The sequence below is a fragment of the Blennius ocellaris genome, assembly GCF_963422515.1.
Source record: "Blennius ocellaris genome assembly, chromosome: 18".
In the NCBI taxonomy this organism is placed as follows: Eukaryota; Metazoa; Chordata; class Actinopteri; order Blenniiformes; family Blenniidae; genus Blennius; species Blennius ocellaris.
This window is the reverse complement of record NC_137667.1, coordinates 16,764,470-16,792,276: the sequence shown is the minus strand read 5'-3', so window position 1 is coordinate 16,792,276 and position 27,807 is coordinate 16,764,470. Positions and strand designations below refer to the sequence as shown.

Genomic DNA, 27,807 nt, shown 5'->3' with positions numbered 1-27,807 from the left:
CTGCCTCCCCTCAGGCCGCCGCACAGACGCGCCGTGACGGGGAAGGGAAGGGGAAGACTCTCCTCCTCGTCTCTCGGCTCCCGCAGGCACCGGACAGGTCTTGACCTCCATAGCCACCCCCCCCCCCCTCTCTCTCTCTCTCTGCAGCGTTTGTCTATTCGGTCTGCTTTTTGTGCAGCAGTGAGGAGGAGGAGGAGGAGGAGGAGGAGGAGGAGGAGGAGGAAGAAGAGGAGGATTTCTCTGCTGTGGATGTGGGGAGGAGCCAGTGCGCGCTTCTACGCTGCAAAGAGAAGGCGCCGTGCGGAGAAGGTAAGATACCCGTTTACGTAATGTGAATTATTGTGTGCTTTATCTGCAGCCCGGAACAAACTCCACATGCACCATCAGTCTGATTTATAGTCTTTTCCCCCCCTTTCTCTTGTCCGTCTCGGATACGCGCAGGAGGTGAAGGTGAATGCGTAACCATGCCACTCCCTGCAATAGCACAACTGATGCCCTGAACAGACCTCTAACAGCAATAACATCATGTGGCAATCAATTTTAATTAACGTCAAATATATCCAATTCCCGATTACTATCTGTGTGATCGCACCGCCCGTAATGTAATCCACGGCCCTGTGGCTTGTGTTTGACGGGAGACGTTGAGGTAAACACATGGATCAGTGCAGCAGACTCCTGGCTCTCCACAACAATACACTGATCTCCCGGCAAGCGTATCGTTTACAAGGTGACTGTCGAGCATCATGCCGCGGACTCAACGCACGCAGAGGTCAGTGAGACTGCGCGTCACATGGCGGCTGCAACAAAGTGGATATTTTGGTCGGGGATGCCGCGGAGCGCAGGGCGCAGGTTGCGCGTGCAGGCTGAGGTCACTCTCATGCCTCCAAAGCCCGCATTGCTGATGTGGGCATGTGTCCAGTGGAGGGAGATTCAACAGCGTGTATCATCAGGTTTCCCTCGAACATCAGACTGGAAACTGACCTTTTTTCTTTTGCACAGCAACAGCCTGGTAACAGGTGGCACGTAGTCATCGAAAATGCCTCCAAAGTGAGATGCAGAATTAATCAAAATGCAATTTTTATTTTTTTTAAATAATGATTATTTGGGTTTTTCAAGGAGAGGAAGCTGGTTTGAGAATGTGGATTGTGCAATAATCCCATCTGTCATTTCCATTTAATCTGTTACCTTGACGCAGACTGTCAAAATCCTGTAGGGTGTCAAACATGTGACCCGGGGACCAGAACAGGCCTGTCAAGGGATCTATTCTGGCCAGCATGTTGATGCTGAGCGGAAAGCAAGCACCCGAGAAAAGAAGCATTAGTACCAAATACACATGGGAAAGGTGAAGTTGGAAAAACATGAAAGCATAAAGTTGCAGAAATAATGTTCCCTGAGACCCCGCAGGCACTGTGAGAGAGACTATTATCTTCTTATCTTCTCCTAGCTGATTTGCTAAATTACATTTGAAATTAAAAGTGAAAATACAAACTGCAAACAGAGGAAACTGTTTATGGACATTTCCCTGCAATCTGCACGCATCTTTAGGAATTAGACAGTGGACATTTTGCCTTTATTTTCTGAAAGTTAAGCTTGTTTAATTTATGTATATTAAACGATATTGCCCCAAAAGATAAGATTTATAGCATAATGTGCTACTTGACCTCAGATTTGACTACCGGTATTTGTCCCCTGAAGTAAGACCCCATTTACACAATGTTCTCAAATAATATTCTACTACTATAGTTGAGTAACCCGTAATAACAATCCATTGACTTCGTCAATGACTTGCCATTGGTGATGTTTTTAGAGGATTGTTCTCTGTTTGTATGGTTTCATGACAAAAGCAACCGACAGCACCCACGAGTTCTCCAACATGAAGACTTCACGCATGTAAACGCAAAGCTTTTCTGAAATGGAAACGTGAATCCGATGTGTTTTCACTTGAGCCGTTGACGTGTAAATGGGGCCTCGGATCAGGTTGCAACCTCTTCCTGGTGTATCATGCCTTCGCTCATCGCAGAATATTGAGGGACGAATTCAAATTCAGGAGCAACTTATAAATAAACTGCATTACGACCAAACGGCAACCAGAAACAGTCAAAGAGATTAGTATTTTCTGCGTGTGAGGTTGCAAGATTCACAAAAGTCAAACTGAAACAGTCACTGCTCAACACAGCCTGTTTTAATTCTCAAAAAGACCCAGATTTGTTCCGTTCAACATCGTTCGACCTTTACTGCCTTGTAAATTTCGCGTCTCGGTTTGTAACACAGGCTTTTGTGTTTAAAGTCTCAAAGCCTAAGAGAGCTTATGTGAGATAACTCTACTGGTGTTATTTTTTTCAGTTTCTGTAAGGCTTCAGAGCTTTGTGAACACCGAGCAGGATGCTGCCGGAGCATTCGGGGTTTAAGCCGTATCCAGGAACCATCAGCTGTGTGATCTAGAGCAGCAGCTTCAGGTTATGAACTTGAATTATTGTCAAATACTCTTTTTTTTTTTTCTTTTGCTAGTTTAGCATTTTCCGTAGAAAACTGCTGGAGTGTGCGTTGATTTTGATGTCAGATTAAAGCTGGTGTGAGTCAGCATGTTGAATCATGTCATTAGACAAGAGTACAAGACTCCAGCCAGTGCAATTATGTAATGTTGTCCAGCCACACTGTTGGCTCAAGGCTCAGGTTTCTCTTTGCCTGTTGGAAATGAATAAAAAATGTGCGCGCGCTGCCGTGAATTAAGGCCAAGGTGTGTGGCTGAGGCTCTTGTTTTTGTGTCCCTTGGCAGTTGATGGCACGCGGCTGGAGTGCTCGGTGTCACTTTCTATCAAATCCTCAAGATCCTGAGAAAGTTCCTCAGTGATGTCCCAAAAACCTGAATATGAAACCTTTTCTCCAAATTGGCTTTTATCAAGTTTTCCTTGCTTGCTTTGTCAATAATAAACAGGATCGTGATGAAAAAGACATTAAACCTTTATACCATCTAAATGCTTGGAATATGAGACTTCCAGTGCCGGTGTGATTAAGAGATATTTAAAGTGTGAATAAACAAGTGCCAATTGCATCAATTTAATTTGTTTAAAGGGAGTCAACTGATCAAAATGAATAAAAAAAGTCCACATTTCAACATAAAAACTCCCTAAATTGGATCCATTTGTAACTAGATGTTGGAAACGATCGACTACAAACTATTTAATACAATGTAATATTTGCACAATTGCAAAATAACACTAAATACGACTTCCTATAAACATTTGATGTATGGTTTTAAAGTTTGTTATATCAATGAAACACACCTACACAGAGGAATTAATTTTTATTCAAATTTCAGGTTTTTCATGTGTCGTAAAAGGATAGTTCAATAAATGTGAACTTATTTGGTATGCCAGCACTTTGTTGCACTCAAACAACAACAGAGTTGTAGAGTTCTATATATTATAATGGTCGTATTCACTGGTCTGGCCCACTTGGGTTCAAATTGTGCTGTATGTTTGATACTCCTGCTGTAGAATATATACTATATATATATAGATACTGTTGTTATCAGATATGGAAACTTTTCAAAGAAAAAGCTATCTTCCAAGAAATCCTAACAAAAAGATCTGGTCAAGAAGAGGAAGTAATGGACTTAATTAGCATCTTTTGTGTCACATTATATAAGTTTCAAAAGGAGGAAGAGTAGAGAGTCAATCATCACAGGATTTCACTTCACAAAATAGAAGGCGCTTATTTTTCTTCTGAAAATTCCAGCCTATAGATGGACTGCCTCATGTGGGACTCATGAGTTATTTTCTCCATGAGCTCTCTTATTCTCAGAAGAACACAGCGTTTCTTAAATATGTCACTGCAGGTTATGATTCACTGTTCAGTTGACTCTTGTGCAAAAATACACAACTCGCTGAATACATAGAGCTTTTGCACAGATAGTCAGGGTCCTTAAAATATGATATTTTGGTAGGATTCCCACGCACGTATAAAGCGATTTAGATAGTTTTATTTGGCATTGAAAAAAGTTTTTGGGGAGATTTTGTATTTATTCTTTATTTTTTTGTAATCCTTCAATGTGCCTCAAGAATCTCAATTTCCTTAAAGACTGTTTTAATTGAAAATGTTCATTTTGTCACCGATTACAAGAACACAAAAATATTATCAGCAGTTTGAAAGCCCTGCTGCAACAAGTGGAGGGGGAAACCTTCAGGTGTTTGTTACGTCAAATAAGGTTTCACACAAAGAATCGCGTCTTTTGACGCTCTTTCACATTATACCTTCCCTTGTTCGTAATACAAGTAAATCTAAAAATAAATCCACATTTACACTTGAAGCTGTCCTCAAATTTCATGTTCTGAATCACATAGAGACACACAGAAACACACTCGAGATTAAATAAATCATCAACTGAGGATGCACTCCTGCACGGGTACGAACACCAGGAAGGACATTAAATCCAACAGAATTCTGCTTTTCTCTGCACAGTCCGAGAAGCAGTAGTGTTTATCCTTCATATTCGAGTACCAAAGTGTATTTGAAGTTGTTCTGCTGTCAGATTTGACGTTTTGTTTTCCTCAGCAGTCTTGGGTTACGGTAACCAGAGACTGGCACCCCAGTGTTTCTGCAGCAGTGAGTGTGAATGACACTGCTATCATTGTATCTCTCTATAGTAGCACTTCATTATGTAACCGAAATTGATGCAGCGGCTTCCACGTTTCTCCATTTCGTCCGGTTTTCTTGCCCTCTGGCGCTTTGGAGGGTTTGATATCCAAAGAATTTTAAATAATCCCTCAAGCACTTTGACTTTTTAAGCATTTTGAATTTTTTAAGTTCCGGTGGTGTTGCGGTTGAACCCTCACTTTATCACATCATTGCTGGGCTTCTCTGTTTGCAGGTTTATTTTCTTCCCTCAGGGAACTTCACTTCACTCCCACAGTCCTCAAAAAAAAAAAAGTTGTTTGTGTTTGACTATTAACTAAATTGCCTGCAAGTGGGAATGTGAGTGTTTATGTACGTTTTTATTAAGTAGTATAAAAGATGGCTGCTCATTTTGTTTGTAGAAAAAAAGCATTATATAAAACCCATGCATTTTTATTATTATTGTTATTGTATCATTGCTACTGATGACAGAGGAGCAGACGGCATAATCCTTATCACTTGTTTGCACGTGCCTCATGATGTAGGTAAAGTGTGTGCTTGTGTCTGATGTATTTGATGGATGGATGATGAAGCTCATTGTGAGGATTGACAACAATTCAGAGATGCTCTGCACAGACGCAGTGGGTGCTGAACAGAAAAGTTCCCGACAAAGAGGATGTTCAGTCTTTTAGTACAAAGCCTATTGTGTTTATATTTGGAAAGTGAATGAGTTCTAGTTTTTAGCATACATTTCTGAAAATGTTTTATTTCCCGATGAAAGGATGTTTTGCACAATCTGATTGCATGCATATGGTCTCAGTCACTACTTTCTTATCTCTTTATCTTTGCCTCATTTCCTCACAGTGGCAATTTGTCGACGTCGCTGGGCATTAAATTGTGTTGTCTAATTGCTCGGTTATCTTGTCTTGTCAAGTAGCCCAACAAGCCCTGGCTGCAAACCACTGAGAGATAGAATTTAGAAGCTCTGCATTTTGTGTCCGTGTCGTTTTTTCTTTGTTGTTTTTTTTTTAACAAAATGTTCCTGGTGTGCAAAAGGGTCTCTTTTAAGTGTGTTATGTGTGTGCTTTTGATGTCTTCATGTGTGGGAATTAATTCTATAAATAGAGGGAGAGTTGCTTGTGCTTGTGGTCCGACCCTGTTGAGCATGGATGCTCAGAAAATTTAAGCGGATTGATAGAGCAGAACCAACATATAGCTAAATGCTATGAATCTTGTTATATGCAAAAACTTCAGATGTTTTTTTTGGTTTTTTTGAGTCTGCATTTGCAGTCAGTATTTGAGAAGAGTATTGTTTGTACTAACTGCTAAGAGATTTCTGAATGAATACACTTGCACTCCAACTGCTTTCAGCTCAGTTTTTGGAGACGGTGCCCCAAAGTGAACTGACGAGCCTGGAAGAAAAAGCCGTCTGCATTTCGCCTTTTTCTTCTATACCCATATTTTTCCTTCAGGCCGCCTTGGTAAAACATGCAATATTTCCAGCAAAACAACACAGGAAAGGAAAAAAACTTGCATGTAAAATATAAACACTAATCATTATGTTTTGGTGCCAAATTCCAAGTGGACAAGAATGTCTTTTCCTTCACTCCTAAATTATCATATATAATAATGTGCTGCCGTAAGAGGCGACTGCTACTCATGTCGATCTCGACGTCTCCACATGACTGAAATATAAATACAACTCCAACACCCCGACTCCATCAGGTTCGGTGCTGCAGTGTTACATAAATCCCAACTCTTGTGTTAAAGGAATGATGAGGCATGCAGCCCCTCAACCTCCTATCGCCGTTACAAAGTCACTTAATATAATATTGTGGATTTTGAAATGAATAATGATCTATAATTATTATGACATTTAAAGCCATTTGCCATGGTCTGATTTGACGTAGTGCCATGGAGACAGCTATTCTAATTGGTCTGGGGTTTTGTGAATCACCTCATGCTCTCTTTGCTCTCTGGGCCTGATTATGAAAACTCGCTGCTGCCTAATGGAGGCAGAATGAGTTGTCTGTGCTGTCTATCACCTCCGCTCCTCTGCCTCGCCCTCCCCTGCCTCCCCGGCTTTTCCGTCAAACTCGCCCGGACTCTTTCTTCTCCCTGCTCTTTGTGTCTCATGGCGGTGACCCTATTGCTCACGTCTGAACGTAGGAGACGAGCGGCCCGTGTCGCAGCGATCTCAACTTCCTCCTTACTGCTTGGAATGTAAATGCCTCTCAGGGGATTTCATGATCGGTTTCAGGAACAAAATGACACAGTTAAGTTTTGGTATTCATGTTTTGAGGGCTTATTGGAGGTCAAATTTTAATACGAGTTCCTGTTATTTCGTTTTTCCTGGTGTCACATGGCATCCTGGCTTCACCTGTGGAACAAACTTATAGAACACCTGAAGACTGCTGACACACTCACTTCTTTTAACCCAGGACTTAAAGCATTATTATTTGCACAGACTTTCAAATAAACAATAGATTTTACTTTATTCTTACTTTATTACATTTATCTTAATAAATCTCTTACTTTATTTATTCAGGGTTTTTTATATGCTGTTTTTAAATCCTCTGAACTGACCACAACCACTGACTATGGCGAGAGCGTTTTCCAAATGTAAATATTAACTTTTGTGACAATTATAATTTAATCGGAAGCATGCCAGAGATGGTAGATTAATACTTGGGTTTCGTGTAATGAATACACTGGGTCTTACTCTTTGTACCAAATGAAAGAATGTAGGCAGTTTTACCCTTTGTACTGAACGAAAGAAACTAATTTCCAAGCCTTCTGCTTTGACTGGAGTCCCTGAAAGGGTAAAGGTCGTCGTACAGGAGCTTCACCTCCAGATAGTCCTCTGGCTGGTTAATGCTCCTGGTAAAGGTTCATTATTTGTTTTAATGTATTTCTTTCATTTCTTTTAAAGCTTTGATGTGTTTCTTTTATTAATGTATTTCTTAGGGCTTTGTAAAGCTTTTCTGTATTTTTTTTTTTATTTCTTGAATTTCTTTGTAAAGCACTGTGAATTGCCCTGTGTTTGAACGGTGCTCTATAAATAAATTAGCCTTGCCTTAACATACCGTATTGATCAGCGTAAATCTGAAACAGAAGTTTGTTAATGCTTGCATTAATGTAGAGTTAGAAATTATTTTATCAGACAGAGTTTTTCGACATTATGTTTGGATGCCAGCCTTAACCCAGGGAGGGAGCGGATTTTCTACAGGAATCATTTGAAATCAAGTATATTTCTTAGGTTCCTCCTCAAAAGGTTTTTGTGTGTGTGATTTGAAAGAGCATTAACATCTGAAATATGTCAAGTGGGGTGACAAAATGAGGTTAAATTAATTTTGGTATTCATTTGAGTTGTGTTTCATATAAAAATGTGTTTTAAATGCCTGTAGCTGAGCTTCCATCTAATTCAGTTTGTGCCAATTTGTATTTTTACACATTTGATGTGTTGTTTTGATTTCAGCAGAGATGTCCATTTGCCTTGTTTCCAAAGCGAACTAAAGCTCTGAGAGAAATACCATCAACATTTAAATTTGATGCAGATTAAATTCTTCAATTTTATTGTCTGTTAATATCAGTTCAAATTATTTTAAGATTAGACAGACAACAGGCCACTAGATCTTTGTGTTTTGTGTTAAATAAAAATAAACTTAAAGCCACACTTTGTAGAAGTGTTTAGTTATATCAGGGTGTAAAACACAAGTCCTCTCGCCAAAACTGGCCGGCGAGGTTTTTTTGTTATTTTTTTAAAAATCAAATTGTTACAAACTATATCGGTGATGCGTCCATGAAAGCAAACTGGCATTAACCTAAAAGCCATGCTGTCAGTGTCAATTTGTAAAAACATGCATATTGCAACAGCGAGAGGTGATGTTTTGTTTGTTTGTTTGTTTTTTAATGTTTTGTCATACTTTGCAACAGAAGGTATTATTGGAATTGGCTTTATGTTCAGATTACAGTAATTTTCTGTTGTTTTTTTGTAAAAATATTGACATTGTCATCACATATACTCTGCACCACATGAAAGAAACCCTTGAAAATGTCAAAGAATATTCTGGTATTATTTTACAGGTCCAACACACACAAGAGGAAATTGTACTGTATGTTGCCCTGGAATTAAATTTGTCTAACACCCCTTATTGACATACTAAACTGATGTCCATTTCCACTCTGTTTGGTCCTGGAATGTTCAGTATATCTGCACTTTGGCGTCTTCTATTATCTTCTCCAGTCTCAAGCTGGGTGGCAGAGAGAATCTCTGGATAAAAACGATCTAAAACTCACAAAGACTAATTCATTGATATTCATTGCAGCCTCATATTTAATTGGTACCGCAACCTCAACAGGTAGCTCAATCAAATGTGTTGCCGAGCTATGCTGATGTTTTTATATTTGCTCATGGAAACATGCTGGCTGGTTGCCATGGAGAAAGCTCCACTTTCCTTGCATGAGGATGAACATTAAAGAAGTGAGGTGTGGCAAAGCCGATGCTAATCTGCATTTAAGACATCATGCACTTTTACTGCAATAGCATTAATCTACTCAAGAGGAATTGCAATGCCTCGTATCTATATTTTCTTGTTGCATATGTGTACATTTCATACTCAACCACGATGACATATTTTTTTGACATTTTGGGGGATAACCATTAAATTCAAAAAGAGAAATGCAGAGAAAGACTTTTGGATGCTTCACTGGGTTTGCGACACAAGGAAACTTTTAAATCAAAGTAAATAATCTTATATTGAAGACAACTATTGTATTGTATTCTGTATAAAAAACATAAGAAAAATAACGTAGTAAAATAGAAGTGTTGATAAGTTTGAAGAAGGTTTAATTTTGCGGAATTATATTCACTTTGTTATTTAAACTTGACAAATCAGTGGGGAAACATGTTTTATCGAGCTGACATCTTCCTCAGAGCATCACCCGACGTGTCAGCAAGGTGAAACTTCTTTCCCTACGAATTTGTCGTAGGAAAAAAGAAATAATGTCATAAAGGTTTAATTTTAGTTTTATATCATGATGTACTCTTGTTTCCAGGGTGGAGGACTGCTGATCGCAGTGGAGGCTTCACATGAAGGGCAGCGGGACAGCTCAGGACTGATTCACACTGTGCGAGCGACAGCAGAGGTGTATGCGAAAGAAGATTGGCGAGAAGACTGAAGACGGACAGAGTTGAATCACATGATTAGACCTCGGAAAGGCTCCAAATTAGTGATGTTCCCTTCAGGCAGGGATTACCTCCTCCCCAGCTCTCCCGCTCTTCCTCCCTTACGCAGCAGAGCGGCCGTCCAACGCCAGGACTCTGAGCCCTGAGAGCTCAGCCTGCGTTCCCCCACCCACACACATACACGCACACACACAAAGACACACACACCTACACGCACACACACACACACACACACACACACACACACACACACACACACACACGCTTTGGCATACTGCTCATGGTCGTTGGCCTGTCCCCCTCAGCTGCTGCTCCTGTTGTAGTGTTAGAGCATGAAGAGGCCCAAGCAGCAGACGGGGCCTCTGAGCTTCCTCAACTTCTTCAGTCGGAAGCCCAAATCGGAGCCAAGAACCGAGAGGCCCGTGGAGGCCCGGCCCAAAGAGGAGGTGGCCATCACGCTGACCCCCAGCGAGCATCCAGAGCAGGTTAGACACACTCTGTTTTTGTCTTTCTTTGAGAACAGGAAGGGAGCCGAGGCTGTCGATCATTAACTCAGGATTTATCGCTCTCTGCTTGCTTTCTCCCCCTCCCATACTGTTATAGCCCAAATCCATTAGTATGTTTATTCAATTCATTGGAAATTTCTAGAAAGGATGTTGCCAAGAAACCAATCAAAGTACATTAAACAGTACAACCCGCCTGTGTACACACTCGCTTTTGCATTGAGCAATGGGAGCTTTTCTTTCTAGGAGTCTGTTTCTGATCTGGCTCCTGCAATGCAGGATATTTTAGATGATTCGAAAGCACATGTTTGAATGTGGTGAGTCAGCGCACTCTGTAATTCTTCTCAGGATCTCAATCGCACAGCAGAAGAGGCGGGAGAATCAAGAGTTTCTGGAGCAGAAAGAGGAGAAGGAGGAGGCCCGCCGGCGTCGGCGGAGGCGGAGGCGGGCGAGAGCGCCGACGCCACGGCCGACGGGGTGGGCGGGGCCAGCAGCGGCTCCACCGGCGTCCTGTCCCTTTCCTCCTCCAGCCAGGAGCAGCTGTTGGACGAGCATCTGGAGGAATGCCCACTGTGCCTGCTCAGTCAACCACGTTGCCACTTCCCGCGACTCACCTCCTGTTCCCACAGGGCATGCGCCGACTGCCTCCGCCAGTACCTGCGCATTGAGATCTCAGAGAGCCGGGTGGGCATCGCATGCCCGCAGTGCCCAGAAACACTGGCGCCGCTGGATGTCCGCTCCATTCTGGATGACAAGGCACTGCTGGAGCGCTTCGAGGAGTACCAGCTGAGGCGTTTTCTGGCTTCTGATCCAGACACACGCTGGTGTCCTGCACCTGACTGCAGGTGAGACTGGAGCCCCGCCTGGGCACAGCGTGGTTCGAAAAGCAGATGTTTCTCAAAATCAGATCCACACATCTTTAATTATTTGCTATGAATAAAAGCATTTGCACTGTAATCTGGATCACTACAACGTAATGGGATAGTCCTGGGCCTGCAAGACATCCTTCCACCAAATTGCCTGAAAAACCAGGGCTGCATTTCTGCTGTAATCCTACTGGGAGGCAAACAAACATACCCTCCTTGATGTAGGCAATAATTCTAGGCCTTTCTTTACATATACACAGTTTATTGCCCTCACTGTGAAAACACCGTTTAATTTTACGCTCAAAATAAAGGCTGCTCTGGATTGTGTAAAATTGCAAAATGCATTTTTCCCCCTCCATCAGTGATTTACATACACTTACAAAAGGAGTTAAACAGCATTGTTTTCACCATTGTCTTTAATGTATTTGAAAAAACCCAACCACATGCTTAACATATAAATACCATTACCACAATATTAAAGTCCTGTAAAGAATCAACATAAAACACTTTAGAGAACCACAGAATTTGCAACAATAACGAAGAAAAGCATTCGTCCAAATGTGCCGTGTGACTGGGGTCTGATTTATTCCAGTCTCATCAAATGGTCATTGCTGAGTAACAGGATAGTGCTGCTGATGGGAAATCACCGAGTGCGTGTGGCGTGCATGTGTTTACTGCACATACAAGGTCTGCGTGTTGCACTTGGGGTCAGAACTCAGCAGAACACTGTCTCCCTCGACTGCCAATACTCGCATGCTGTTCATGATGAACGAAGGGAGTAAAAATCAATACGGCACAGTGAATAAAAGGGGAGGGGGAGGGGGGGCGAGACTGGAGTTAAGTGGGGATTAGATAGTTTTGTCATTTTTTTAAATCACGAATAGTACACACTAGAGCCTTTGAAGTGTTTACTCATTATGTAAACCGGTTATTAACTGTTGGGATGTGTGTGTATTCCCATGTTCCCAAACATTCCTTGAGGTCTTAGTGACAGAAGCTTAGCGGGAGATTACTCTGGCTCTGAGGAAGTGTGACACTTTGTGTGTTTCTCTACTGTATTGTGCACTTCGTCGGGCTTTTGCTTCATATTTGATGCTGCAAGTGGTTGTGAACAAAATGCAGTAAGAAGACTTTTTGTTGTTGTTCGTGTTGCAGAAACACAAACTGCAAAGTGAACATTTCATGCTGAATTATTTCTGTGATTTCTGGGCTCTGCAGAAGTAGTTCATTGGTGCATAAGTGTATTTTGTTTGTGAATTGCATACAATTTCAATCAAAAACATTCTGTCAAAGAGGTAAAAGTGCATATAAAGTCTGGAAATTGTTTGTTGAGCTAGTTATTGTGTCTTCAGCATAGTCTAACTAAACAAATGTAAATGCGATAGCTGGGCTCACTCACTAAACTCCAGCTACCTCAAACAAAACATCTTGTTTTGTCCCTGTTAAGATGATGAACAACCAGTCAGAATACAATATGTATTTTTTTACAGGTGAACTTCAGTTGATGGGTAAAGGTCGCCATGTCATCACATGGCAAACATATTTTCTCTTCACACTTTAGTGTGATTTCTGCATGAGCACTGCTGACTTTGTTGCTCAGCCACAATGCTTTGACTCAGATCAGTTACAGTCACTTAAGATCTGGTCTGACACAAATATGAAATCACAGCAAGCAGTGTAATTACCCTCTTAGAGGAGTGTGTGTGTGGCCCTCGGCCTGCTTGGGTCTACCTCCCAGTCAAACCTGAAAACCCCGCACGGGGATGGAAATACCAGTGGTGGATCCTTTTAAGTGCTTCATCACAGCGGAGCTGGAGCGCTCAGATCGCTCATGCTTACTTTCACATCCTTTTGATCATTAATCACATAATCTTTTTGATTATTGAAATTTATGTTAATATTCCTTCAGAGCAGTGAGATTAGGTCTGCGGGCGTGCAGCTCCTTGTTCTCGTCATTATAATGAGTTGTTGCTTCCAACAGAAGCACTGCGTCTGAGCAAAACACACAGAAGGAGATAAAGCAATAAATGTCAAGAGAGGTTGCAATAAACTTTTATAAGAATACAGGGATACATGTATAGTTACACTTTTGCACTTTGTGATAAAGGACTAAATGACTATGAAGCAGCGGTAGACTGGAAAAATTGTTAAGAGTAAATATTATCATCTTCAGAAACATGCATTTGAAGTGAGTTGCCCGTAGTAGTGAATGTAAGTGCGTGACTCTCTGTCTCTGTGTGTATTGTATCGTGATGGACGAGCCACCTGCCTATTGTAAGATGGAAAGATGCCCATTATACCTTTATCTTCATTCATTTTAATCTTTTTGCTCCTCTTCCTCAGTTATGCAGTGATCGCTTACGGCTGTGCAGAGTGTCCGAAGCTGAGCTGTGGCCGCGAGGGGTGTGAGACGGAGTTCTGCTACCACTGTCGGCAGCTGTGGCACCCCAATCAGACCTGCGACCAGGCCCGGCGGCAGAGAGCCCGCCATACGTCAGGCGGCAATGACGCCTCCACGCTGTACGTCTTCAATGAAGAACCGGGTGGAGGTACGACCGGCAGCTACTGTTGAAAACACGACTGGTGACCAGATTGCTTGCAGTACGGATAGTATGGATACACTCAAGTTACAAGAGTAATAAAAACTCAGCGGAGAAGAATGAAACTTTTACAACATTTAAAAAAAAAGATAACACAGTCGAGTAAAAAGATATATATATATATATTTTTTTTTTTTATTCCTCATATGAGAAACATACTTGTGTCTAATTTCACTCTGGTGAATACAGACACACGTTTAATGTACACATTATGGATTAGAATACATCATTCAGAATTTAATTTAAATGGTTACACCTCTAAATATTTTAATGGATATAACTGAAATATTAAAAATTTGTTTTTTGTTTATTCAGGCACATAAAAGTATACAGTATAGAAATACTTCACTGACAAAAAAGATATTCCTTTTTTTTTAACCTGCACTTATAACATAGCTTCAGAATTTTTAATCTTACTGAATAGATGATCTGTAAACTCAAGTTAATCAATAAAACTGTTGAATTATGTGGAGTCTCACATGTTCACCGTGTTGCAGATGCAGAGGAGATCAAAGCGTGTCCTCGCTGTGGTGCCTACATCATGAAGACCAATGACGGCAGCTGTAACCGAATGAACTGTACTGTGTGTGCCTGTCAGTTTTGCTGGCTGTGTATGCAGGAGATCACCGACGTGCACTACCTCAGGTATCCTGCTGCCACATAAACGCGCACAAAGCGAACCCTCCACTGCACACCTTTAGATTTACACCAGTGAGATTCTTCTCAACTCGAAGAAGAACAGTCAGTAAAGTGGAGAGGCAAGGAGTAGTGGAGGCTTCATTATCCATTTTTTTTTCTTCGTATGAGGCATTATCTTAATGGGAAACATGGTGGGGTGGTGTATAATAAAACAAAACAAGATGCAGACACAAAATACAAACCAAACGCTGGTTAAAAAGTGGATGTACAACACTCTTAAGCCGTGGGACGGCACATACTGTGTGTGTACCCATTGGAAATGAGGAGACAAGAAGACACTGCTCACAACGGAGAGAGATGGTACACATTAACACAACTATGGAATCTGACAAGAATTGGAACAAGAAACTAAAACCAATAGCATACCAACTAAAATGACATAAAACACGTGGACACCAGCAAACAGAAGATAAGAACAGTAAACAGGGCAAAGCACAAAACTGAACTACCAGTGCTGTAACAGATAACTTCCATCTGTTGATATCACAGGAAATTATTATTATTATTATTATTATTATTATTATTATTATTATTATTATTATTGTTATTATTATTATTATTACTGCTTTCCCTTGTTCATCCATTCACCTGTTCAACTATTAAAAGTTTGTGATCAATCAGAAATAGAATTACCACACGTAAAAGAATATACAATATGTGAGTAAGTTATTGTTTTGTCAGTTATTGCTACACTCGCTACAAGGAAACGTAACATTTTCAAGCACTTTAAAGATGAGTATTTTGATTATTATGATCTCCAGTTAAAAGTATGTTCCTATGTTGCGATGCTCTGTTTTTGCTTTTCATGACTCATATAGTATTTATCGAAACGATATAGTGTAAAAAAAAAAAAGAAGCTTGAAACAATCTAAAATATCCAGATATTTCACTGCACTTGATTTTCATTTATTGGGCTTTCTTGTTTAAAGAGGATATACAAAAGGATTAAAGCATCAGAACTTGATCCTTGGCTCATCACAATGAGGAATAATATGAGCGTGAATTGTAAAATACTTCACTTCATCCTGAAGTTTCTTACACGTCACAACAAGCCGCAGTAAAATGAGCGTCTGCACATTGAAACCACTTTTTGGTCTGTAAAGCAATACTCAATCAGTGATGGAAAAAAAAAAACCTGCCTGTCAGCAGGATGAGCACATATATCATTGTTCAGTGGCTGCGCCGGTTTAAACACTGTGTCTTGGTTTCTATTGATTTTTCCCAGTTGCTGCTGACTTGTCATCAGTTGTTCTGCTCCATTGGTCCTCCATATTTTCATGCAGCAGAATGTGTAGATTCCTAGGATTCAAAGAGTTTAATTGCTCTGTCGGCCGTTTTAGAGTCGCAGTGACTGAAATGTGCAAGTCGAGTGTGAAATATTTATGAATGCTTTGTCATTCACTGACTTCCTACACTGTCTCCCTCGTGTCCCTGCTCCTCTCTCCTCACCACCGTCTGCCTTTCATACCACAAATGACAAAGAGGCTCCATTGAGGGACAAGGCTTTTAGCATTTCGCTGCAAATCTGCCAGTTCAGAGCAACAGAACATAGTCGTCTACATCACTATAAAACTCCCCCACTCAGGACCTTACAACCCCCAAAGTGACATTTCCTGCTGCAACACAAATTCATACTATCAGGGATGAAATAACATTTATGTACTTAATATTTTCTCTTCTGCTCCAGCACGTTATGAGTTGCCTCTCACGGAAATGTGTAGATTGAACGAGCATATGACTAATCATTGTAAATGATTTAAAAAGTTGGGACAGAAGTGGAATGATAAAAATAAGGCTGCGACAGCCCACTGATCGTTCATGTTGTTCACAGTTGTTTCACTCCATTGTTCAACAGAGCTTCACGTCTGCACCAGATGTGGTTAGAAACTGGGATCGTCATGCTTTTGTGATCACATGGAATGTTTCTAAATATGTTTGTATGAATGTACACGTGATGTTTGCATCACAGAATAAAGTTCATGTCAAACCAACACAATATAAATTACAGGTTGTCACCTATTAACGTCTCTAAGTGGATAGTGAAGAGCTCACACTCAGTCGGAAGGATCCATTCTTTAATTTAGTTAATTTACCTATTTTCTGTAAAGCTTGCAGTCCTCACTGATTTCCTGTGTTGTGGCTTTCAGTCCCTCAGGTTGCACATTCTGGGGGAAGAAGCCATGGTCTCAAACCCGCAAGGTATTGTGGCAGGTGGGCATGCTGCTCGGAGCGCCAGTGGTCATCTCTCTCATAGCGGGCATCGCCATCCCAGTCATCATTGTAGGAATACCAATCTACATGGGCCGCAAGGTCAGTCACTGTTAGGTCTAACAGTGTTTCCATTCAAGAGTGGCGGATGTCTGTGTTTGTGTAAGGTGCTGTAGGGGTTAAACACGCTCTCCTCACGCTGAGAAATCCCCAGTTTCATTCTGATGAAGTAAATTTGTAATCATTTGTAAATTTGTAATCGTAAATTGTATCGAGAGGTGCATATTTTCACTTCACGCCCACTGCTTGTAGTATAGTGGCGAGCTTCACAAAGGCAATTTCCCCGGTTTGAGTCTGGGCTTGGACAGTGTTCTTGTCTTATTTGGATACGCTGGTTTCCTCCAAGTCACAGTCCAAAAACATGTATTTGCAGTGAAGTGTTCCCTTTAAATTGTCTGCAGATCAGAAGCGTCGACCCGCAGGCCAGAAACAGTCCGCCAGGTGAAATTTTACGAGATGCGAGAATTTGTGACAGTAATTACGTCATATTTATTTGACCATCAACTTAATTTTTTTCCTACTTTAGTTTATATTATGTGGTGAATCATTTCAGGTGTTTCATGCATCTCTATTAAAGATGCATTTCTAGATTTTGACAAGTTATTGTGATCATAAAATGAACTCGTTAACTGTATTTTTGAATTCCAGCTGCATGTGGCCAAATGTTTTATGTCTTTAAAGATGTAAAAATCCCCTGTGGTCTGTAAGTTGTCAAGCACACGGTGATCTGAAGCAAGATATTATTGAAATTGCAGTTCTTTCATTAAAATGTCCTGTGTGAAAGAGACAGTTCATTAAATGTGAATTTCTTAATGATATATACATTTTCCGTGGCACTAAAACAAAGACAAGAGATTTAAAGTTATTGTTATTCATAGACTATAATGGTATTATTTACTGGTCAAGTCCACTTTACATCAAATGACACTGAAATAACATGAGTTTGGCTCTGTTACTGTAGATGTTAATATGACCGAGTGCCACTCTCTACCTGTCTGTGTTCGTCCTGTGTGGACCGCCTCTCTTTAAGTAGGATAAAGTGATGTAGAAGATAGATGGATAGATAGATTGTCCTGTACTTTTCACTGAACATGCAATCGTGTGAATCCTTTTGCAGTATTTGTTTACTAACCTTAGTGAGTTTTGTTTCCTGTATATTGTATCTAAAACATTATATTAATTTTCATTTCACCAGTGACACAACCTTTAAATTGAGTCATGCACCTGCCGCAGTGTTGTAATTCAGAAAATAATAGCGAGCCGAAACAAAACTGCAGCTAAGATGTCTCTGGTTGTAAAGGCTTGAATACACACTTTAGGGGACACATATAAGTGGCTGTAAAAATGGGAAACAACATCTGGCAACAAATGATGTTTCCAGTGTGTAATTATTGCTTTGTTTACGACCCTGCAGGTCCATGGCCGTTGTAAGAAAAACAATATCTCAGGAAGTAAGCACTACTTGACGGTGGCGAGCGGGGTGATGATGTCAGTGTTTGTGTCGCCGGTTATAGCAGCTGTCACTGTGGGTAAGGAACAAACAAAAACACAACATCTTCTTTCCTGCCCACCACAGCGCAAAATGGGTTTATTGTCCGTTACTGTTAAAAACTGCCTTTGTTATAAATTCAGATCGATATTGGTTAGCAGTTCAGGTCTGACACTTAAACAGCTCTGATAGGAAAGTAAAATGAAGTCTGCTCATTTGCGTCTTGCACTAATTAAATGTAGTTTATCACATTCATCCACACGATATATATTTTTTTCAAGAGTCATTAAGGCTGAAGTTGCGGTACAACAATGGGTGAAGACTGTCGGGGAAAATCTTCATAATGTTTTAGACCTTTTGTGACAAATGATTCAAACAAGGAAGAGTATCTGATCCCTCTGCTTTCGTGGTAGCTGTCATCTTTACTCGGGAATAGTTGCGTGTTTCACCTCCTGTAACACCCCAGCATGTTTATTTTTACACCTCCAGTGTTTTTCACAAATGCAGTGTGACTTTTAACAAAAGAGTTAGAGTTGCTTCTGTTACCTTTTCACATTGTTTCATCCTGTTTGTGTTAATTTACAGAAGTTAAAGTTGAATTGCTCTTTACAGAACTCACAGTGTGAAAGTGGCGACACTTATTTCCCAGCTCGTGAAGTGAATCTTTTAATGAACCACTCGATTGGAACTTACGTGTGATTTTATCTACTTAAACAGTCAGGTTATAGAAAAAACAAAACAAAACAGGGATCATTTGACGATATGAGTTCCTGCAGACTCTACATCCAGCCATAACCCAAGGGTTAGTGTGCCATCAGGTGTAGCGCCTCACCAGTGTAGCAGAACAAGGAATGAAACACACATACTTGCACAGGGACACACTTTGTTCACCGCTGTGACAGAAATCCTTAAGGCTTTAGCAGCTTCCCAGATTCACCGCAACCGTCTCTGTTGTAGTACATCTCACACACATTTAGCGACATCACACTCCTTCCTCTCACCTCCCACCCCTGCATACACCACCCTGCCTACATCTCCATCACTACAGTTTTCTTTGTCTCTTATTTCAGTCAGCTTCTCTCAGCCATATGTTTGTATTCTTCTACATGGTGAACCCACTGATCAACAATTGATTTTTTTTATTTTTTTATCTTTTTGTTTCCTTATTTTACAGTCTCAGCTTTCTTTCTGGTCTTGCACACACACACACACACACACACACACACACACACACACACACACACACACACACACACACACACACACACACACACACACACACACACACACACACACACACACACACACACACACACGCACACACACACCGTGAGCTGGCTGGCAGACTCGTCCTCCTGCCCTGATTTCACCCTGTCGCTGCGTCTCAGTCCCGCTGTGTTAATGATGTCCCTTTATTTGGTTGGCACTCTGCTTTGTGTTCCCAAATTCCTATCTTGGTAAGAAGTTGCATAATCGCGCAGCCTAGAGAGACTCCGGATCACCAGCTGGAGGGGCTCAGTGCACTTTAGTCAAGGTTATGAAGGGAAAACTACCGACAGATCCTGGATATTAAAATCCCATGTGAATCTTGGTATGTTCTGATAATTAAATAGTTTTGTCCAAATTATTTTACTCCAGTTTGTGCAGCTCCTTACAGTTATGATGCAGCAGGAGGGGCTCCCCCTTGTGTTGGTCATAGTGTAAAATCTAGAAAGAAAAAGCACTTTATCTTAAAAGTGACTGAGAGTATTGATGAGTATGTGTAATAGGATGTGTAATATTTGATATGTGACTCAGTTAGCTTATAGGCTATGTTGCAGAGATGCCTCGTTTTAATTCTTGAGTCTAATTATTTATTCATACTTACAGGAGAAATAAAAAAAAAAAAGAAAACTTTGTCTTCCCTGGTGGTGCATCAAATTTAATCATGACCTTGAGTATAGGTAACCCAGTAAAAACTATTGATGTCTACTGCTCGAATGACAATAACTTAATGTGATGACCCTCTGTAAATAAGGGAGCTGCTGAAGAGCAACTTAATTAAAACCATTTCGATGTGTTTGGCAAATGCATTTCTTCTCAAATACAGTCAGATTTGTTTCCTTAATCTTCTACTGCATTTATTTTACAAAGGAAAAAAAACATTGCATGTCACATTGAAAACTTGAGGGGTTCTACTATAAAAATGATGTAACACAAACAGATCCATTACACAAATCTTTATTTCTACCCCCCCCCCCCAAAAAAAACCAAACAAAACGATCACATCTGCTAAAAGTTGAACTGTCAATTAGACTATTTATAACCCTAATCTACTAATCCATATGGAGTTTCAGGAAGCAGTTGCTTTCATATGTGAAATACGTATCCAAACATTTATATCCTCTCAGGGCAAAATCTGCATAATGTTGAAATGACGAATGAAAAAAAAAGACAGTTTTAGTGCAAAACATTTGTAAACCTTCGTATATGCTTCTCTACCTGTTGGCGCATCCCCACGTGTATTCTGTTATTTCTATTTAACAATGTAGAAAAGTAGTTTCAATCGTACGTTTTGTGTCACATGCAGCTTTCGCTTGGTTCGGGTTCAGGGTTAAGTATTCCCCCTTCATGCTCATTAATTCAGTGGCCAAAGTATAAGAAAAACCCCCCCGTGTGATTCAGTCGAGCTTAACACCATTGTGATGTATTTTTTGACTTTATAGATACTTTTCTGATTTCTTTCAGGTGTGGGTGTGCCGTTAATGCTGACTTATGTCTATGGGGTCGTTCCCATGTCGCTCTGTAGGAACGGGTGGTGTCGGCCGCAGGGTGAACCTCCTGAAACACAGAAAATCCAACTGGAAGACTTAGCCAGCTGTGAGTGCAGGAGTCCTACATTGTGTGGACAAAACCTAACATCTTGTGGTTTTCATAGTGTTCTTGTGATACTTGGTTTGGATTTCGACCCCAATCTGATTCAGTTTCAACTTCTCTTATAGATCTTCTATTCTCTCATGTAGTCAGTGATCACTGGACGGGCCAGAATAACTCCACGCTCAGCGACACCAGCGTTCAGGAGGTCAGAGTCAGTGTGCAAGAAGTGGGCGTCCTTCCCAGTACAAGCACCACTCCTCCGGAGCTCGAGAGATACGTGGCACTGGATGACGCCACAAAACGCCATGGATACACCCAGCAGGACAGCCAGTCTGACTGTGAGGTGGTTACAGTGCCTGACAGCAAGCCTGAAGACACACAAGTGCTTCCTTTGAGGTAAATGTTGCCCTGAGGGGGTTTAAAATCGTATTTCAGTGCAGATTTACCTTCATTTTAATTTTGATTGATAATAATAATTTTTATATAATTTTATGCATAAGGTTGTGACGATAACAGACTGACTTAAAATGTGTAACTTTGCGCAGTTAAGTGTGATGTATAGACTATGATCCTCTTAAACTTCAAGCCTTATCAATAGCTAAAATGACAATTCACCCAGAAAAATCTGGCAAAATATTGTTTATCCACTAAAGATACTTTCAAGATTTTTTCTACTCCGTATTTATTAAAAGCAAAAAGTATTTGTGCCCCTCTTGTATCCTTTGCTGTTAAATTGCCTAATTTCCATCATCTGATCGGTGGAATAGCAGAAGATCTTTGACAGTAGCGTCATCCTGCTAAATGAGCACAAACTCAATCACAGACAAGCTGCTCGGTTCCTGGTCAAAATCTCCATAAAGTACGAACAAAGGTGAAAAGATGTTGTAGGTTGTTCTGAATAACAATTAAACTTCTAGTTCAAAATCCTCAAGCAATATCAACAAATGACTGACTGTCTCAGTGTGTTGGTTACTTTTCAAAACATTTTTAAATTGTTGTTTTAAATCAGTTGTTAATCAGTTAATCTTACGGGCATGAAAAGCATATTTGCCAGTAACACCAAGTCCATAAATATTACACTATAGCAGCTTGTTTTGTAGAAATTGGCTTGGGGATTGTCTCTGTTAAAAGATCAGAGTTTACCGGATTCAAAATGTTGATATATATGCAGAGAAACTTGTGGTTTTAATGTAGTATATCACATAAAAAACACATAAAAGGGAATGTACCTCAAAATACTACTCAGTACAGTCATTTCTTATATCCACCTGTCAGAATCAACATAATGCAAACAAAGTATAATGAAAAGATAAACTGCAGCCCTTCATCCTTAATATTTATAGCTCCTTAAATGATTGAAGAAAAAATTTGAAATTGTTTGTTTCAACGTTTATTGAGCAGGAAAGTCATTTTAACCACATTTGACCCTGATTTATTCTGTAATTATTGTAAACAATGTAATGTACATTCCTATGTAATTGTACAAACTACCTCCTTTAGATCCTTGTTTCACACATATTCAGTCACAATTTGGTCCTCTGGGAACGGATATGACATTTAGTTGTTTCTCACAGCCATCAACATGTCTCATCTCTGTTTAAGATGATTTCCTATGATTTATTACTTCTTTGATTTAAATCATGTAAATGTAAACGCAGACAAATCCACAATGTAAAGATAGGAGCAGAACACCTTGCCTTTATTGCGCTCCTATCTTTTCATTAGTTTTGCTCTATGATGGCGTTTATTGCTTCACAATGATCCCGGGGGTTTGGATGCAGCTATTCTGCAGTGTTGTATACTGACACAAGTCTTGCGTACCTATTGTTGCCACAGGGAAGGAACTAATATCGAGGTCCGCGTTGAAATTGAGACCCATCACAGAGGCGCCCGCCAGTCCAGCCTCAGTAGCATCCTGTCTAGCCGAAGCTTGTCGGTGGAGTCACTGGGACACTCGCAGTCCCAGTCCCAAGACCACCTGTGTGCCTCAGGAGTGGAGAGACGAGAGGGGGGCGGAGCCAAGCAGGAAGGGAGGGAGAAACCAGGAGGGGAAGCAGGAGACGAAGGGACAGTCTTCCCAGTCTTCGAAATAGACGGTGTATGAGGTCCTTCAGTGCAGGTTCTGTACTTGGTTGGAGATTATGCCAGGCTTCCTGGAAACAGATTATGAACTGGATCAAGACCAAGGCCTCCGCCTGCTTCCAAGATGGGCCCTCTCTCACCAGATGCCTTCTTGCTCCACCCTCCAAGGAAGATGCGGGTTAAAGAGAGCAAATGAAAAATATGAGCGCGTGTGTGTGTATGTGTGTGTCTGTGTGTGTGTGTGTGAGAGAGAGACAAATAGCATGACATAAACACTGGAGGGCTAAAAATGTAAGGGAGGTGAGACTGGAGAGCATGTGAGCTGACCTGTTCAGTCAATTTTTTGTCCTTGTTGTCGTCTCTAAAACCACCTTACGCTCCCTCCATTATGAATCTTTTCATGAAGTCCTCTCTTTATCTGGCCCTTCTTTTTTTAGTGACCTCACCCCCCCCCACATCGATTATCCTCTACAAATAAAGAGATCACCGTAAGCATGAATTGTTTCTGGGGGTTGACAAAGAATCCTGGCTGTCTTATCAGTGAGTGAATACTAAAGGTTTCCATACTAAAGGTTTCCTTCGCCATGCTGCGAGACGGGAAGCATTTTTTCTACCTGAAGGAGTACGTTCAGTATTTTAAAATGCAGTGTTCACACCTGAGTTTGACTATTTTAACCAGATGATGCATGCTGCACTTTTTGATTACTCTTTTGTGACAGAAATCCAGCGGAAAACTACATCAGGAAAGGTTCACGCCTGTAACTGCTGTTCTCTGATGGAGTCAAAGGTGCTCTGTGACTACGTGGCAGTGATGGTTTGAATTGACCCCAGGGCTTATAAATACCACCAATCCTAACCTGTACACAGATACACAGTCTTCCATAGAAACACTGTGGGGCCGGAGTCGCTGCATTGTTTTAGAGCAGCTTCTAGCCTTAACAGAGCTTTTTCCTTTTAATATGAGGACGCTACACTTTTTCTCCAGTATAGGAGAACATGGCCGCAACATTCCGCTGTTTTGTAAGGAGTTCTGAAAGCATGAATCTTAACAAATCGCTGTGTATCCAGAGTAACACATTAAAACGTACAGACACATTCAACCATCCACAGCAGTCGGTGTAGTTGCAGCAGTAGTGTGTGCCGCCCTGAGCATTAAATATAAACTAAAGATGCCCTCAAAATGATCACAGAGCACCGAAACGACAACAGCAGCATGCCACCCACAGGCTAAAACTGTAATAACCCCTCGCTGATGATTTGTGAGAAATACATGACTATTACAGTCCATGCACTGCTTTGCTTCCTGAGTGTGAAATACTGATGTGAACTTGGACTTGACATGGTAACCTGCGATGGGTTGTGGAAAGTAATTGAATAAAGATTTCACCATGAAGGACAGAACATATTTCCTTCTGTGTCTCAGAATGACTTTTTTTTTTCCCCTATGGTGAGGATTTGTTTTTTAAAATTCTATGTGCATCTGTAGAATGTCCCTTCGTCTATCTTACATATCTCACCCAGACTACGGTCGTTATGAGCAGCGTCATGTGGGTGAAATGTAGGATGCATCCTCACTTGGTCATTAGTACACACACACACACACACACACACACGAGGCAGTTTATAGTCACCAATTAACCTCACATGCATGTTTTTTGACTGTTTGAGGAACCGACAGTACCTGGAGGAAACAAACTCCACACAGAAAGGCACCACCAGTATTTGAACTAAGACGTTCTCGTGAGGTGAGCGCACTAACCACTGTGCCAGCGCTCCATTATGTCAGGGCACTGGCAATTACTGTGTAGCTTTAAAGATCTGATATGATTCTTTTTCATGCAATATAAACTAATAAAGAAAAACTGCATGCATGATGTCCTTACATTGATATCGATGTATTGTTTTTATGTTTTTGCAAACTGACCAGCTATATTGCTCATTATAAACTAAATAATGAAAAAAAAAAACAACTAATGGGAATTCAAAGACTTACACTGAAGAAAGCTGGGTTCTTCTTTGACCCATTAATATTATCTATAGCACGGAAGAGGCATTACTTTAACTTTGCATGCTGCACCTTTAAAGTACAGAACAATCCATTTATCCTACACCAATTATACAATCACTGGTTACAGTCCATAAACACACAGACACAGTGTCACACACTCAGTTTGCACCTCAGCCATTTTAAGATCACCAGTTAACATCAGATGTATGTTTTTGGACTGTGGGAGTAGCTGAAGATAATCCACACGTGTACAGGTGAAATATGCAATGACCTCTCTGCCTCAACTGGAGAAAGTTCCAACCACTCAATCAGGCAGGTGCCCCATTCTTTTTTCGACCATTTCTTTCTCTTTTCTATCTTCTGACTGTAAATGTTTTAAGATAGAAATTAAAAAGTAATACTGATATAATTTACCAGCAAACCCAATAATTGTGTATTTCTATTCAATATTGCAAGAATGAGATGCAGTCGGTAGAGGGCGCCAGCATTCAAAATATGAGCAGCATGCGCAAATTGGTTTGAGTTTATTACATTTTTTTTGGCCTTGTTTTGTGCTTTATTTTATATAATGATTGATATAATTGAATAATGAGTGTAATTAAATCGGAAACTGTGTGGCTTAAATAATGGATGACATGGGAAAAATCGAAGATGAAATCTATTTGAACAAGAGTCAAACTTATTATTGAACAAATTAAGAAATCTTACATTACATGTGTTAGACATGTTTTTGTGGATATTGGAAAGCGATTCACACAAACCTTTTTGGCAACTGTGACTCTACCACAAGTTGCTAAACATTTAAAAAGAAAATGTGTGAAGAGAATAAAAAGTGAAATTGCGGATCACACACTGCATCAAGTCAGTAGATAATCTCTTTACGCAGCGACCATCCTGCAATGTTTTGTTTGAGAGAAGCTGATCAGCTCGTGAAGGTTACCAGGACACGCCCTTAACTTTGGAGACGCTGCAGCGGGTACGTCTGCGTGTGTGTGTGTGCGTGTGTGTGCGTGTGTGTGTGTGTGTGTGTGTGTGTGTCCTCGGCCGATCACACACACTCAGACACGCACGACCACCGGGGACAGGAAAGAGGCGGAGAGGCTCCGGGTAGGAACTTGCGCTCCCTCTCTCTCATTGGCGGCTCATCGGGCGCAGCCTCCTGCCGTGTTTACCTCCCTCCGGTCCGGATACTGAGGGGAATCCACCTGCCGGAGAAGAGCGGACACACCTCGTGATGGACGCCCTGAAATCCGCCGGCAGAGCCATCATCAAGAGCCCCGGAGTCCCGCGACACACATGGGGAACTTCCAAGCACGAAAGTGAGTGGCCCAATGTGCGTGTGCGTAAATGTTGCGCGCAGATTATTTTGGGTGATGCAGTATTACCTCCAGGAGACGAGGAGGGCGATTTATGTGTGTATTGGTGGGCGCACACCAGCACACACATACCTGGTTCCAAGCGAGCTGATGCTGGACTGTTTTTAAAAAAAAAAATGTTTTTATTATATTTTGTTTTATTTGCTGGAGAGCTTTTAGATCTGCTGCAGAGGGGATAGAAGTGCATTTACCTGCAGTCCTATTGGTTGCTTAACAGCAGATAACGTTTAACTGATCAGAATTTACTAGTAAAACACACTTCACACGGTAAGTAAACTTAGTTAACACAGTTCTGACAAAGTTTTGATATTTCTTTTTTTTTTTTTAGAGCGTGGGTTCTTAATTTAATATTAACTGGACATCAGGCCTAATGCCTATTTTAAGTGGCTTAAAGTCATGTATGGTGGTGTAGTGGTTGGCACTCTTTCCTCACAATAAGAAATCAAATCCCCAGTTCAGTTTTTTTGTGACTTTACTGGGCAGAGGCTGCATGTTTTCAATCTCCTTCTACAGTCAAAAAGCATCCATTGGATGTTAATTATTGGCGTATAACTACCAGTTTCTGTGATTGTTTGTCTGTTTGAGCCTGTGATGGATTGAGGGCCTGTCCAGTGTGTTTCCTGCCTTCACCCACAATCACCTGGGATTGACTCAATCTGAATAAGAGACTGAAGGATCATCGATGATCTTGGTAACCAGGGACTTCTGATGTAGAATAGTCTCTTCGTAATCGCTGATGGTATATTTTTCGAGTATTATGCTTTTGAAATAAGAAAAGAATACAAAAAATTCAGGCAGTTAAATGCTTAACCCACAGACTAATTACTAAGATTTTCAAATCTGATTGATGTATAATTTGGAATTATTTATGACAGTGCTTATTTTAAACCTCTTCTTCTTCATTCAATTTAATGATTATTTATCAGGCCTCTGTACACTTTGATGATGACTCCTTTATTTAAAACAGGCATGATGAGATGAGAGACATCTATAAAATGCAGGGCAGCGCTGCCTGAGGAGCACGGTGGCCTTTGAGCTTGCATCTTATCCCTATGTATGAATGTTTTTCCTCCAAGGTGTCTACTCCTACAGTCCCCGAACATGCATGTGTGGTAAATTGGTGAATCTGACTTTCCTGTCCAGGCTGTGGCACACTGATTGTTGTACAATCCTGAACTTTTAAATATCAATTAGATTTTCTTTGTTTTTGACATTTCGCAGATTGATAATTGTTTAGTCCACAAAGTCACTAACAGAT

At 40.8% G+C, this 27,807-nt stretch overlaps 2 protein-coding genes across 2 annotated transcripts in view; both read left to right on the top strand.

The window, feature by feature from the left end:
- The first annotated feature begins 230 nt into the window (after positions 1–230).
- Positions 231–24,535, top strand: LOC308143131 (E3 ubiquitin-protein ligase RNF19A). Its single transcript, XM_080513837.1, has 10 exons — positions 231–309; positions 9,673–10,287; positions 10,654–11,150; positions 13,515–13,720; positions 14,269–14,416; positions 16,618–16,780; positions 18,153–18,267; positions 20,955–21,086; positions 21,209–21,479; positions 22,920–24,535. Exons 2-10 carry the CDS (start codon positions 10,135–10,137, stop codon positions 23,185–23,187), a joined length of 1,953 nt encoding a protein of 650 aa, XP_080369963.1. The 5' UTR covers positions 231–309; positions 9,673–10,134; the 3' UTR covers positions 23,188–24,535.
- Positions 24,536–26,407: 1,872 nt separating this feature from the next.
- Positions 26,408–27,807, top strand: part of LOC308143344 (low density lipoprotein receptor adapter protein 1) — a gene marked incomplete at both ends in the record, with an annotated part of 41,380 nt that continues 39,980 nt past the window's right edge. The window contains one exon of the mRNA XM_080514092.1: positions 26,408–26,492. Within this exon, the coding sequence (XP_080370218.1) occupies positions 26,408–26,492 (85 nt within the window). The remainder of the gene's footprint in view (positions 26,493–27,807) is intronic.

Excerpts from the sequence above, each read along its gene's own strand:
- LOC308143131 (XM_080513837.1), top strand. The coding sequence starts at position 10,135 with ATGAAGAGGCCCAAGCAGCAGACGGGGCCTCTGAGCTTCCTCAACTTC. Across the intron at positions 14,417-16,617 it reads ACCGACGTGCACTACCTCAG|TCCCTCAGGTTGCACATTCT; the intron begins GTATCCTGCTGC and ends TGTGGCTTTCAG. Across the intron at positions 18,268-20,954 it reads TATAGCAGCTGTCACTGTGG|GTGTGGGTGTGCCGTTAATG; the intron begins GTAAGGAACAAA and ends GATTTCTTTCAG.